The 15634-nt window shown below is 36.4% G+C and overlaps 3 protein-coding genes across 3 annotated transcripts; 1 reads left to right on the top strand and 2 right to left on the bottom strand.

Moving 5' to 3' along the window:
* Positions 1–1084: 1084 nt before the first annotated feature.
* On the bottom strand, positions 1085–2317 carry LOC135589016 (WEB family protein At3g51220-like). Its single transcript, XM_065081340.1, has 2 exons — positions 2032–2317; positions 1085–1748 (listed from the first exon to the last, which is right to left on the bottom strand). The coding sequence occupies exons 1-2, from the start codon at positions 2173–2175 to the stop codon at positions 1218–1220; spliced, it is 675 nt and encodes a 224-aa protein (XP_064937412.1). The 5' UTR covers positions 2176–2317; the 3' UTR covers positions 1085–1217.
* A 1370-nt stretch (positions 2318–3687) lies between these two features.
* LOC135587563 (protein CDI-like) lies at positions 3688–4933 on the bottom strand. The gene has a single exon (XM_065079122.1). The coding sequence runs from the start codon at positions 4732–4734 to the stop codon at positions 3961–3963; it is 774 nt and encodes a 257-aa protein (XP_064935194.1). The 5' UTR covers positions 4735–4933; the 3' UTR covers positions 3688–3960.
* Positions 4934–10175: 5242 nt separating this feature from the next.
* On the top strand, positions 10176–15155 carry LOC135587562 (AP-2 complex subunit sigma). Its single transcript, XM_065079121.1, has 6 exons — positions 10176–10312; positions 10429–10527; positions 10619–10669; positions 11556–11729; positions 14211–14270; positions 14828–15155. Exons 1-6 carry the CDS (start codon positions 10310–10312, stop codon positions 14867–14869), a joined length of 429 nt encoding a protein of 142 aa, XP_064935193.1. The 5' UTR covers positions 10176–10309; the 3' UTR covers positions 14870–15155.
* Positions 15156–15634: the final 479 nt, after the last annotated feature.

Raw genomic sequence — 15634 nt, 5'->3', positions numbered from 1 at the left:
GTATCGAAGCATGCAAGTCCTCTACATGCTTCGGTAGCTAAACTTGCATGGATCTAATCTCGTATCCACCTCCTCATGTCCCCCGATCCCCGTTTTCCGGATGCATAACCTAATAACTGCAGGGCACGTGATCCAAATTGTCTTCAAGGCAAGGAATAATAGCTTGAAGATGAGTTGGTTGACCACGATGAGCTCAACTCAACTCAACCCTCCCTCTCCCTTCACTGATTGCTGAAGGCTAATTTAATAGCAAGAGATGAAGAGGATCGTACCACTCCATCCACATGCCAAAGACTTCGATGCTGCAGAAATCGTGGGTTCATGTGAAGGTTCTTCTTCCACTCACTAAGTCACACTCACCAAAAGTCCACTGGGATTTGCGACCACTGAAAAGGAGGTGAGACATTGGTTTCAGTGCCAGCTGCAGGATTCATATTGCCGGGCATCATAGTTGGTGGCATGTATACATATATAACTCTGCAGCTACATGCTGCAACAGTCTGCTTGTATACCACTTAAGTCATTTAAGCAGTAGATTCCAAACATTGATCATTAATTCTGGTAGAAGAATTCCTACTGCAGATGATTTGGCCGACATGATGACCAAGTGAATACAACTTCATATGTTGCATGGACTCGGTCAGCATGTGCATGAAGACTTGGCAGAGGGCAGCCTGCTCGGTAGATTATGTTGGCTAGAGATTGGACTCACTGGGCCCCGTGTGACGTGCAGAATGTGCTGCCTGCAAGCCTTGACATACATGAATTGGTCTTCTGAGTGCACCTCCATGAGTACCTTGACTTTGTTACAATTCAGCAATGGTTCTTATATGTTGTAATGACCGTAAAGGGTTATTGACATCGAATGATTGGCTAAGTTGCTTTCATCATGAGTAGGTTATAGTCTTGAGTCAAGTGAGTGCGGCTTCGGTCATGACCTTAAACCACATGATGGGCCGGCGTATTGCTTTGTTATGGGCCGACTGTAAGTGTTCGATGAAATGACGGTGATTTCTGGTTCGAATACTTCATAGTCACGAGCATAAACAAAGAAAATAGGAAAGTGATAATTCATAGTATTACATTGCTGCACCAGTTCTCTACGATGTGCATGATGGCCCGATATTAAACACTGGAAACGTGTATCTTTCACGATGATCGAACGAACCATTGCGTGCTCATGAAGAGAATGCGTTCTCTTGTTATTTCAACGAGTCTTACAATCCACGACCTCTTCGGACCGCACCATCTTGATGATCCTTCTTCTTTGCGAAAAGTGCTGCAATCAAAGGCAGCAATGGCTTCTTTTTCGTCGTCTTCTTCGTCACAGGGGTGCTTTCCTTGTCCACCGAAACTTGCCTTTCCAGCATCTGCTCCTCTGCATTCACCAGCACTGGAGCCAGGGAAGGAGGATCCGCAAATGTGACGTACCGTTTCTTCTGTAACTCCACCACCTGATGATGGTTGCCGAGTAGCGATGCCGCCACCTCGACTTCGCCTGCGTTTTCGACGAACTTAACGTCCTCGATCTCTATATCTCTAACCCTCTTCTCGCTCTCCCCGGCTTTCAGCCGTTTGATCTCCATCTTCGTCTTCTCGAGCTCTTCCCCGAGGGAGGAGAGGCGATTTAGCATCTCCTGCCTTTCCTCGTTGGCCTTCTCCAAATTCTGTCTCGTCTCTTCTAACTCAGCAACTATGGATCCCATGCGTGAGCGTTCGATCTCATTACTGTTTGCTGGAGCACGAATCTACCCACAAAGAAAAGAAATTGATTTTGTCATGCTGAAGCTATTCGATCATCTCTGCTATATTCTATATAATTAAGAGATTCAAATCTTTTCTTACTGAGTCATATAAAGAGGTTTACAAGCATCCAAAATTCATTTGTAGAAATTAATTCCTTAATTTCAGCTATAGATTGTTGCCATTGAAGTTTCAGTGTCCGCAGTTGGATTAATATGTTCAAATAAGAAACATAGAGAGAGAGAGAGAGAGAGAGAGAGAGAGAGAGAGAGAGGAGGCAGAGGAGACCTCGTCAAGCCGGCTTGCGTAGACCTCGCCGGCTAACATCCTTTCTCCGAAGAGCATGACAGCCTCCTTCACGGACCGAAACGGCGCACTGGTATCGATCTCGACTCTCCCCACAATAACACCATCTTCTTCTCTGCTCCCCATGCTTTGGGCTCAAACCCGCTGCTACAATGGCAGCGTGAGCTTATGCCAATAGCTTTAAAGGCACAAAGGTAGTCGACATGCTGTATAAGCGGGTAGCTCAAGGAACGGAGGAGGTTGCAGGGGTAGAGAGAAGTGGAAGTTGTTAGAGAAGGAACGTAGAGGAGGCCAGGGAGGTGGATTTGCTTAAGTCGATGACGAAATGATATTGTGTGCTCGGTTACTTCGCGTCCACTTCACTTGTTATTCTACACACCGACTGAGAAGACCCTCTGATGCCGAACGGAGGGCTGAGATGAGCCGTGTCACGTGGAACGGTGGGGACAGAAAGAGATGCGTCACCCAATGGAGCGGGCAAATCCGATGGGAACATTATGAATACTTTCGACTAATCTAAGAAACCACTAATCACGTGGAATATATATATATATATATATATATATATATATATATATATATATATATATATATATATATATATATATATATATATATATATATATATATATATATATATATATATATATATATATATATAAACAAATTCCAACTGTTTGCAGCAACAAAATCAATGGAAACATGATGATTGATCGTATGGTGCTCATGCAGTGATTGTATCTTGCAAGGTATAGGTATCGAGAGGAACACAAGGAAATCAACAGCAGCAGCTATTCACTGGTGAAGAGACAAACAAATAAGTAGAACAGGTTTTCCATCTCAATGAACAAACTTTTCTCCGAGAATGATAGCTTCAAAAGGATTGACCACTCCAATTTCTACAACAAACTAAATGCACATACGATTGTTCGAGTTGATCGACACTCATCAAACAAAAATTAGATTGATGAAAAAGTAACTGATAACTCACTTGAAACATCTAAAAACACTACATAGTACTCTTCCACACACACAACAACTATTGTGCAATAAGTTCCCTGACTACAAACAGATAACACCACCACCTGACTGCATTTGCCACAGACCATTATGAGTCACAAGTAATGGCAGGTTTATAGATACAAGCCATACATAAGCTTGAAGTTGAGATTTGTCATTCATCATTCGATATATCCATGGAATATTGCAGCTTTTTTGAGGTGAATAAATAATGTGGTATTTGATTGTTGTCTGTTTGTCTTACTAAAAATGCATCATAGGCTGAGATTTGTCAGATTTATTTGAGGTGAAGTGGAAGGAAAGCTTACTATCAGTATGACAGAACACACATTCTTGGACTAGCTTTCTTGAGCAGCAGATGAAATTTAGGTTTAGCCAACTCTGTTATGGCATTTTCTTTTTGGTAGGGGGGGGTGACTATCTAAACAAAGCCTGGAAATCTCAGGCGTATTACTTGCATCTTGCTGAATTCTCCATTGCAAATTCTCCAAGAGAGAGGAAAGGATTTCGCATAAATTCATCTGAATTCTACGTGAGAAGATCACCAAAAGCAGGTAAGCAATGCCCATTATTGTTAGAAACATAATGCATCTCACTTTAAACGTACTCATAGAAACATCAAGAGAAAGAAGAAATACGCTTTTAATTATAAGAGAATTATCATACAAACAAAACATTTTATAGATGCTGACTGCATCAACACATAATAATAGTCGGAATAATGCCTAAAAACAGCGACATGAACTACTATCATTATTGCCCATCCGCGTAGCCCAAAAGATAAGCTGCGACGGAGCAATTACTAGTAAAGTTGCTGTTAAAATATAAAAAAGGACAAATGGGAACAACGAGATTATTAGTAGATATATAGATCCTCATAGATACTACTACCTAAGTAGATGCAGCATTGGGGATTGCCGCCTTCTCATTCTTCTTCTCGGCGTTCAATTCCTCCAACTCTTTGATCCAGAGGTCGGCGAACTCGCAGTCCTTGTAGCGCTCGAACCAGGGCCCTCCGGTGGTGTAGTGGATGGCCTTGGGGGCGGTGCGGTCGGGATCGGCGGGATCGACCCGGTTGTGCCCGACGAGGAAGTTCCAGACGAAGGAGATCTCGCCGATGTCGGCGTCGTCGAGCCACGCAAAGCGGTGGAGGAAGGCGCCGGACTGGGTGCTGACGGCGTCGGGGGTCAGGGCGGCGACGTTCTTGGGGTGGGCGCAGTTGTAGAGGACGAGGGAGGACCAGTTCTTGCGGGGGTAGACGGTCTGGATGGCGCCGTCCATCTTGGTGGTCTCGGTGGGCGCGTAGTCATGGTGGACGCACATGACGGCGAAGCGGTCGTCGCGGAGGGCGAAGAGGGCGGCTGGGTCGGCAAGGAAGAGGAAATCGCAGTCGACGAAGAGGGCCCAGCCGCGGTAACCGGCGAGGTAAGGGGTGAGGAAGCGGGTGAAGGAGAACTCGGTGCTCTCGGTGGGGCCACGTTCGCGCCGGTAGAGACCGGCCGAGCGGAGATCGGACTGGCGAATCGGGTGGACGGAAACGGGGACGGTGGAGCGGCGGAGGAGGGAGCGGCGGCACACCTGGTAGGCCTCGTCCTCCCGAGGGTCATACCCGATGAACACCCGGAAGGAGTTCTCCTCGGGGATCACGCGGATCTCGGAACCCATGCTTTCTACAGGGGAAGGTAGAGAGCGAGAGCGAGAGCGAAAGCGAGAGAGAGAGAGAGAGTTGTTAGGAATGAGATCTGGGTGTGTGTGTGTGTGAGTGTGAGGAGGAGAGAGTGGGGCTGAGGGAGTTGAAATAGGAGGACCGGAGAGAGGAGGAGAGGGGCGGAGAGGAAGTCGGGCAGCGACTGGGACGGACTGCCCACCGTTTCCCCAATGTTTGACAGCGAAAATTTTTGCGGATAAGCCCTCCCCACATGCGAAATTATTCTACCTTTGTCACTCCATTACCTTTCTATCATCAGACAACAATGTGACCGATACGTATGCATATATTTACTTTGTTTCCTTTACTAGTAATGATCGATCGCATCGGAAGCCGCTACTAAATCTATGGATGTAACAGCGGCACGGAGCGGACGAGGTAGCGCCCGTGGTTATGGGAGAGGGCACCGATTTGGTTCAACGCTCGTTGAACGGGGCAGCTGGATCTCGCGGGGTTTCGGGTGACCCCCCACCACGGGCTCGCGCACTACGGGGTTGTTACGGTGGAGTGAGTCCGACGATCCGGTGCGGCTCGCCCTTGGGAGACCCGAACCTGAGGCGCCGGGCCCCGTCCCCTCCACGTTTGATGCTTTGCCGCACACGGCTGGAAAAGCTGCAGCCTGTCTGGATGGAGACGGGCGATCCCCCCCCCCCCCAAAGAGACGATCTGGCATCTCCTCGTAGAGGTGACGCGTGGGAAATGCTCGTTGGAGGACGGCCATGCAACCTAGGAGGTGGGTCGGTGGTGGTGACCGATTGGAATCCGTGATGTGAAACAAGAGGCCGCCGGTGGTAACGGCAAGAACTCGACGGCGGCGTGCACGATGAGGATAGCCAGCCGAGCAATGAACACGGCGGCAAAGTGCATTCATTTGGCTCGTCAGGAAACGAGTTGATTTTCTCACACAATAAATTGTTGCCTTAGTAATAAAATCTATCATCGGTAAGAGTCAGTTCAGTTCTTCGATGTAGAAATTCTTAATTTATTTTGATTGACTCTCTTGTGAATTTTAATTAAAAATAATAAAAATAATCATCCGAATATATATATAATTGTCATATCATCGTCCAACGACAAGCTTTAAATTTTATGATCATTTATGAATTTTTTCTTGTCTTATCATTTATAAGGAGAAACATAATCATTAATTTTTTTTTCGTTATTTATTAAACAAAGAATTATAAGTTTTATTTTATATATAAAAGTTTTTTAAGATAAAAAATTAAAGAAAGAACTTCTCTCTTAACTATCTCAGGTTAGAATCAGAGGGATCGGTGAAAACCTCTCTCGATTTTAGTTTTTATGTAAGTGACATATTTTTATCTAAGAGATAATTTAAATAATCCTGTACATACAAATCTCGATCAACAGTATTTTTTCCTAACAATCACCTCCAAATAGATCTAAATTTAAAGATCCAATTTAAGTAGTTATTTTTTTATTCATTTAAAAAAAAAATAAAGCAGAAATAACAATGATAAAGAAAATGTTACCTACCAATTTCATCATGTTTATTTGCATATGAGTTCAATATTTATTTTTATAGTTGAACTCATCCTAAATTCATTTACTAGCATCTAAACCCGATTTATATGGATGGATACAAATAGATCATGCTATAAAAAAAAGAAAAAAATATTTTCATTTTAATCTTCATTATAAATATAATATCTCTCATTTTTAAATTTTTATTGGGACTTATTTATAATGTAAGAATCTATTTTGAATTGTTTATGAGACCTAATTATAAATATGAATAATACAAGGATTAAACTATAAAATATATAAAAAAATATAAATTCTACCACCTCTACCTTAGTTTTCAATTTGGGAAGAAGAAGTGAAAAAAAAAAGGGAAGGAAGAGGAGAAGAAAATTTGGGGCATAGAGTTTTCAATTTTAAAAATAAGTTTCTAACCCCATCCTACAATAATCTTAATTTCTGTTTTTATTTTAATTTTAAATAATTTAAAAGATTTTGGCTTAGCACCAGATATTTCTCTCGTTTAGACACAAAATCATGAATATAAAATTTTTTAGATATTTAACCTTTATGCATTGTTTTAGATCTCAGTAAAGTAAACAGATAGATCTTTCTTTTTATACTTGGATTGAAAGATTTGGAGTTCAAATATTAATCCAAACTTCTATTTTAATTGATCCTATAGATTCTACAAAACATGGATCATAATTTTTGACCTTTTGAAACTAAACTGTTTGTAATACTCTGTTGAAAACTCTAATTTATATGATATATAATTTATTAAAAACTAGAATCATAAATATTTTGTACATACTTGATTTGAAATATTTAGAACACAAATACCTACTGAAACATCTATTTTAATTGAATAGAGATGATGTTTTATGATCTTTTATTACTAAATTATTTATAACTCTCTATTGAAAACTTTAATTTATATAAAACTTAATTTACATGAAAGTAGATTGATATATCTTTCAAATACAATCATTTTAAGTAATTTGGGGCATAATTGGTTATGTAAAAAATTTGTGAAGTGTACCTCTCAAATTCTACCAAAATATGACTTTTGTCAAATTTTTTCTATTTTTGCTCCATCTCTTTCAAATTAATTTTTTTATTTTAATTGATCCTTAAGTGATTGTTTTGAACTCTTGTATACTATTATTCTTAATTTTTTTTAATATTTAAATATATTATGTGAAAGATTATGTTTGTATTGTATTGACTCATATAAGTATATACGTTTTGTCGTCCCACATATACTTCTGATATATGCTAATTTTATTATTCATGATGTATTTTTGTACTATGGTGTTTATAAAATTATTTGAACATTTGTTAGAAATGGTAAAGGGTGTTATGCTTGGAGCCCGCGAGGTTTTATTGGCCCCCTTTTCCTTCATTAAATTATTTGGATTTTTGCTAGAAATAGTAAAGGGTGTTATGCTTAGAGCCCGTGAGGCTTTGTTGACCCCCTTTTCTTTCATCAAAATATGGATGGATGACGATCTCAAACGTAGGAGATTATGTTTATGATCTAATTTTATCTTCTATGTGTTTAATATGATATCCAAAGTTTTGATTATTTATTTCTATATACACTTTGGAAAAAAATAAAATGAATGCAATATCAAATATAACATTTGAGCTTCTGTTTCATATTTATTTTTTTGATATACTCTGAAATATTTCATAGGCTAGTGATATGTTTCAAAATGCTTCTTATACCTCTGAAATATTTTATATACCATTGATATACTTTTGAAATATTCCATATGCTATTGATATGCTTTGAAATACTTCTTATGACATTGATATGCTACAATTACTCTTTACTCGCTTATTATAAATAAAATATATTTTGAATAAAATAACATTACAATTCTGCTTTGGATGAGTAGATATCTCTAAATAACCATATCCCGCATTATATTTTGATGTCAAGTTTGTTTTAAAATTGTCTTATTTTATGATGGATATGTTAGTCGTTTATTAAGTTTTATATGCTCACTCCATTGCTATATAAAATTTTTAGATTAACTTGTCACTCATTGAAAAATTGGAATTGAGTTGAGGTTATGGAAAGCTACTAAAATTTTGGGTAAATCTTACTAGTCGATATATTATTATTGTTTAAGTATATTTTACATGTAATGAAATATTCTCGATAAATTTTGAATGATGTATCATGTAAAAGCCTCAAAAGACATCTCACATTTAGAATTTTAAAATATTATGTTTAGTTTTACAATAATATATACTTATAATAAATTATTGAAGTTTTAATTATATAAGTTGTTATGCTTATGGATTTAATAGTATGATTAATTTTTTTGTTAAGTTGGCTTGGGTTTTTATAAATGTTTGAGTGATCTTGTGGATGATTATAAATTGTATAAGTTTTATAGGTTTTATAGATTGATTGATGTTTGAATATTTTCTAATGTCCTTAATGTTAATTTGGATCCTATATTAGATTTTTGATGAAATTTAATATTATTGATTTAAGATAGAGTCACATATCTTGAATGTGATAATTCGAACGAGGGTACGATAATAAATTAGATATTTATTTAAAAAAACTCATAATTAGATTTTATCGGAAGCCATCCCTTCTTCCATAATTTATTCAAATATATATAAAAAAAGAAAAAAAAAACTCCCAAGTCAGTTCATCTTATGTCAAATTAGATTTAATTTTATTAAAAAGAAAAATTAATAAAATAAGTATTTTAATCATATCTTTCTTTTATCATAAAAGTTGAAGTGATTTGAACAAACTCTATGTTATGACACTCGTAAGTGAATTACATTACACTCGATTGCATAGAATTAGATGACAATGTACCAAAATAAATTATAAAAACATCTTAATATCATCAAAAATATAAAAATATTATAATAATTATTTATATCAAAATTTTCTTTGGAAATGAAAGTTGAAGATAAGTTAGATAAAGTTCACAATGATAACCTTGAAGTCAATCGTCTGACATTATGTTGGGAGAGTGACTTCGAACTCGAGATGAAAGCATATCAATTTGTCTTGAGATGTTGAGGAGTGATTGTTAATGATTTTATTGATGGAAATATGGGTGATCGATGAAGATTTAGGTGGTTGATAGAGTGGTTTTAAATTCGATAATGTCACAGAAAGATCCTATAAAATATCGAGGTCGAGAATACTCGACTCGATCCATATTATGATTGTTGAGTTGATGCATTTGCTTGTTGAGTTGACTACCTGTGGAGTTGTTAGTCGTTTTGCTTCTTGCAGAGATCAATTTTATCCTCTATCACATGATATTAAACTCGTAAATTAATTACATTAGACTTGATTGACAAATCAATACTTAGGTTATGGCAATCCATTTATAAGTGTAGCATTATATAACTCACCTTAATCTTTCAACATAATTAACAAATATGATGTACTTGATTGTAGAATTAATACTTTGATTGGGATAATCCATTTATGAGTGTAATATCATAAAGTCTAAATAACCCTCTTTAATCTTTCAACATAGTTACAAATATCAAATATAATGTACACGATAACTCTATGATTTTTTTTTTTATATTTTTTAAGTCGAATTTGATATATTTTGGTTATGTAATAGTGTGTAATAGAATTCATTTATAAGTATAACATTATTATAAAGTATATCAAACTCAGCTTAATTTTTTTAATATAGGAGTTAAATATGATATAAATAAGGATCCCATTGATTTTTTTTATTATAGATGATTTTACAGATTTTTAAATCAAATATGATATTAGAATGTCTTTTGGTATAATAATAATAATAATAATAATAATAATAATAATATTATTATTATTATTATTAAAATTACTCCTATAAATTTGTTTATGTATTATGATATAAATATAAAAGCGTAACGTGGGCCGTTATAATGGATGAACACTACCGTTACGAGCACCGGTCACCAAATTAGAAACTGATCGAACGAGAATCGACCATCGGGTCAAGGCGAAGAAAGACGCATCAACTTTTCCTCTCCTGCGCTCTCTCCGGCGACGACGAGATGGTAGACCTTCTCCTCCTCTCTTCTCTTTCCTGTGCCCAAATCTTTCTTCCTTGGCCTTCGTGTTCGGATTTCTGTGAAACGTTTTCTTCTGACCGTATCGAATCGAATGGGGCCAGATCCGGTTCATACTGCTCCAAAACCGGCAGGGCAAGACGCGGCTGGCCAAGTACTACATCCCCCTCGAGGAATCTGAGAAGCACAAGGTCGAATACGAGGTCCGGGTTGTTTTGCCCCTCTTCCCTCGTCTTCTTGATGCGTTCTTATTTTTATTTTGTGCGGACACTAAACATTTTTGTTGATCGGTAGGTTCATCGGCTGGTAGTCAACAGGGATCCCAAATACACCAATTTTGTCGAGGTAAGCGAGCAAACCTCTAATTAAACCCGCTACATATTTTTCGATGTTATTGGTAAAAGTCGATTATTGGTGGGCATCGTATTTTCTGATCACCTTGATATTGGATCTTGATCGTACCAGACTGAGCAGGTTTGACTTACTTTCAAAACATCTTGATTACTTGATCTTCGTGAACTGGATATTGGATCTTTCGATGGTTGCTTTTTTATTATATTTTAATCTATGTACAATATACCTTGATATTTATTTGGTGCATTGCGAAATATCAAAGTATTAAGTTGTCCATCATAACGACTGTTGAATACCATGTATAGAAGTAATTGTGAAATTTCCATCTTGACCATCCTCTGAAACCAAAGCATTCACAATGTAGCCAACAAGCATCTCTGTAGTGTCTTTTTTTTTTAATCATTATTGTGACAATTGGGTATTGACATTTTACGCATATTGATAGGGATACTGCAAGCATTTTTTGTAGTGCTACATGATCTTCTACATCCTTTTTTATTGTAGTTTCAGCTTCATTGACGCATCTTTTTAAACTCCTAGGTCATATTTGTCTAGCGCTGCTCTTTTGGTTAAACATCCATCTATCTTGACAATTTTCTTACTTTGTTTTTATTCTGCTATATATTTATCTTATATATACTTCTGCAATATGTACCTGTTTCTGTTCTATTTAAGTCTCATTATGTTCTCACCTTCTTTAAGGTTAGTAGTAAGATATCACTATCCTTTTTCATTTGTTGCTGTTGACGAATAGATTTACTGAATAAGACAGATTCAGATTTGTGTTCGTGCTTCAGACTGTAGAAATTTTCTTTTGTGTATTTGTCTGATACTAATAGTCTATTACTACTGAATTCAAGCGTATTTCTTCATGCAGTTCCGCACGCACAAAGTTATTTACAGAAGATATGCAGGACTCTTCTTTTCAATGTGTGTTGATATCACTGATAATGAGTTAGCATACTTGGAGTGCATCCATTTATTTGTGGAGATTCTTGATCATTTCTTCAGCAATGTCTGTGAGCTTGATTTGGTATTCAACTTCCATAAGGTCAGGACCCCCTATGAGAATTTCTAGTCTTGACTGCTGTCCTAAACTGTCAGATCTGTTCATTGGGTGCAATCAATATCTTTTGCTCATTATTTAGTTTCAGGCTGTAACTGCTTCCATTGTGATGAATGCATCATCCGACTTTTTTTCTACTGAAGTTTATATATAAATTATTGTATCTTGAATACGCTTACAAAGTTACAATGTGGTGTCAGTACCTGGTTGCATGATTTTGTTTTTATTCACAGAGCTATATTCTGTTTGATGAATGCACAAAGCTTTTCATTTCCTTCTAGCTCTAAACAGTTAGGTATGAAATTTTTGGTGGGAGAGTGGGAATTCATCGAGGTTTATAATCTAATCAGGATCAGTCATGTGCTCCTTGGTATAAATTAATCAAGTTTTTGATGCATAAATTTTAAGGTGAGAAGAAAGGGAATATAATATCTTGAGCTCCTTAACTCATGTGAACTTTAATATGATAAATCGTCAATTTAAAATGACAATAGATGTTTGTGATGTTGAGTGCTAAGAATTGAGTGTTATAATCGTCATCATAATTCATGATATCTGTGATAAAAGATCCTTTAGACTTCAAGGGTTCTGGTTTGTATAATTTTTTTCTGTGAAAATAAACTTTATATTATCCTCAAAATGCAAACACTAGAATTGATCTGGTCATCAGAGCACAAAATTCTCCTCAACTCAGCCGGCATAACTTGCCACCATAGTTGAGATGTACCAAAAAGGTTTTGCATGGGAAGCCAACTAATGAGACACTTGTTTGCTTCCCTAAAAACATGAGAAATGCTGCAGTCCTCAAAACATGACATTATGTTCCAAATAGATATAACACAGTTTAGAATACGTCTTGGAGGTTCTTTTTCTTTGTTCAATGCTGTAGCTAGAGCCATATCATCCACCTCTACTAAAAGCATTTTGATGCCTTCTCCTTTTGCAAGGATAAGTCCTTCGAGTACCGTAACTTCTTCATGATATCCCCTGCTTCCTTTGTCAATGTATTTGCATATTGCGATTACACAAGTACCCTCTCCTGATCTGAAAATGAAGCCAACGCCACCCTGTTATGAATCTGCATAAAAACCACCAATTACATCTTTTTTCCAGTGCACTAGAACATGACATATTCTAGTGTGTAATCCCCTTCAGGTTCAGTCAAAAGTTTATGATTCATCACCATGCAATAAATCTTTGCCATAATAACAAATGGGCTGGTTCTAGAGTCTTTAAAACACTGATCATTATAGGCATTCCAAATCAGCCATAGGCCGTAAACAATAATGTCTCTAAGTGCCCAAGCACACTCCGTACCAAGAGATTGACCCTCACTTGTCCCAGTCCTGAAAGAAATCAAATTTCAACTCCAACTTTAGCTCTAGTAGATTCCAAACTCTTCTAGCAAATTGACATGAGATGAAGACATAGTTTGTATACTTTTAAGGATGGATAGTTTTGAAGCTAAGTTCTACTGTATAATATAGAATTATTTTCAATTTTTTTGAAAATTTTCCAAATAAGATATTATATCTACCTTTTTTGGGCAAAGAAGCCATAAATTTAAGTACTTGTTCATTTCACGTACTAGCTGACCAGCAGAACAGTACAGTATTAAGTACCTTTTTTTCCATAAAATACTTAGCCTAATTATTTGTTGATACTGTTGGTATGCCTAGCATTAGTTAATTTGAACCAGTATGGTACACTGGTTGCAGTCGTATTGGTACCATAATGATATTTAAATTCATGAAAGAAAACTAGGTATTTATTTCTTGAATTTGTTAAAAAAGATTTGAGGAAAGTAATAGTGGTTGGTCAATAGAATCAATTTTTTTTCTGGCAGTACAGACAAACCTTTACTGATCCAAGTATGAGAATATCCAAAGACAGGTCTATAACAAGCTGGTACATGGACTGGTTTGCTGAATATATTTATTTCTACATAATTCTCACTGTTATGAGATCAGATTCTAAATTCCAGCATTGCATATGATAATGATATGAGACTCAAAAGTAATGTGGGCAATCAGGAACATGGATCATGTTTCTGAGTTTGGTAGAGGGATCCATATTAATATGGAAGGCCTAATCCTCTATATAGTCTCATTTCGGAAAAGAAACATTTTCAATTATTTAGCATTATATCAGTCCATATGCTTTGAACAAATGAAACTGTAATATCAAGAAGTAAGCTGGAAATAGACAAACTAACCAAAAAGTAGTAAATTGTTCATATGGATGCATTTTGAATTGTGCTTCGGCTGTTCCAGTTCCACAGTTTAATAATAACTGCATTTGAGAGAATTTATTGTGCTACATAGGAAATTTCACATAATATTTGCTACTAGTTAAGCATGACTTTGAGAAATCAGAAGTACTTCAGTTGCAATTATGTATGTGAGAGATCCATCATCGTTAAGCTTATGACATGGATCATCTGACGTATAGATACAACATTTCCAGGTATATCTCATATTGGATGAGTTTATTCTGGCTGGGGAGATTCAAGAGACGAGCAAGAGGGTGAGTCTTCATCTGTTAGATTATTATTCATTCTTTTTCGTATTGCCATGTGTTAATTGCCTTGCTTGTTCTTTACAAATGTGATTTTAATGCACTGCTATTTCTGTTCGTTCTGGGAGGGGGTAAGAAAAAGCAAGCACTTCCAAAATTAATATGAAATTCATGTAAAAATCTAATGCTGGATCTATTTTATTGCTAGGATTGTATTTATCCATGAACTAATCATGTATAAACTAGTAGACAAGTACCTGTTCTTATATCTTTGTCATATTACTAATCTTCTTGTGTTGGATTTCATTATCTTGTTCGTTCTTCAACACATCTATCATGGAAATCCTTCTTTTTTTGTGCCTGCCTTGTTGATTAAAGGCAAACACTGAAGCTTAAATTTTCTAAAGTTTATTGCTGTATATATTCACTTGCTTGTATTGTAAAATTTCTTTGAGCATTTATCGTTTATTCTCGAGGATGAAGTGTTGGTAGGCATCTGGCCGGGCAGTTGCGCCTGATACACCCAATCATCCAACTAAATTTGCATCTTCTTGTCCACCTTGCAGGCAATTATTGAGAGAATGGGAGAGTTGGAAAAGCAAGAATAAGAATTTGGTTCGTGAAATCGGGGCCCCAAAGCTTCGGTTTTGTACCTTCATTAATTAGTTCATGCCAGAGGACAGTAATTTTTTTGCTAGTTTGTGCTATAAGATACTACATGCCTGTTTATCGTCACCTATTATTGGAGAATAATAGTCCCTTCGTACGGTGGACTATGATATGCCCATGCAGCAAGTACTGTAGTTGTTGCCCCTTTGGATTGATTAGTGTCAAATGTTTTAAGTGTGCCTCTTGAACCCATTTGTATTTTATCAGTCAAAATGTTGCTCCAAATGCTGATGCGTCGTTTCTTTTGCAACTTGTTGACTTATTATTATATGTTCTATCGTTAACTGACCCGTGTAATCATCTCACAGCCAGACGAGGAAGGTCGATTAGCGAACCATTAAATGTAGAATTATTTTTTGACTCAAAATAATAATGATTTTGACTAATAGTTATTTTGGATTTGAAAATTTTAGAGATAGAGTAGTGGTATAGCACCTCGATTAGTTTTCAATCAAAAATAGATAAGACTAAGATTATATTATTATAATGAATAGATTATTATCAATTTCAATCTAATTATTTTGATTAATGACTTAGGTTAAACAAGATTGATAGGTTAGTTATAATCCATCTAAGTTTGGATCGTGATATTTGATATCAAAATCGAATTGATTTAGTATTTAGTATTTGGCTATGATAAGAGGGTTTAAGACCATTCAATGAAATAAAATTCATATACTAATTAGCTCATTACATTTGAATCA

The sequence above is a fragment of the Musa acuminata genome, chromosome BXJ1-8 (genome assembly GCF_036884655.1).
Source record: "Musa acuminata AAA Group cultivar baxijiao chromosome BXJ1-8, Cavendish_Baxijiao_AAA, whole genome shotgun sequence".
NCBI classification, from domain to species: Eukaryota; Viridiplantae; Streptophyta; class Magnoliopsida; order Zingiberales; family Musaceae; genus Musa; species Musa acuminata.
The sequence above is the reverse complement of the archived record's forward strand: the minus strand, read 5'-3'. Positions and strand labels throughout refer to the sequence as shown.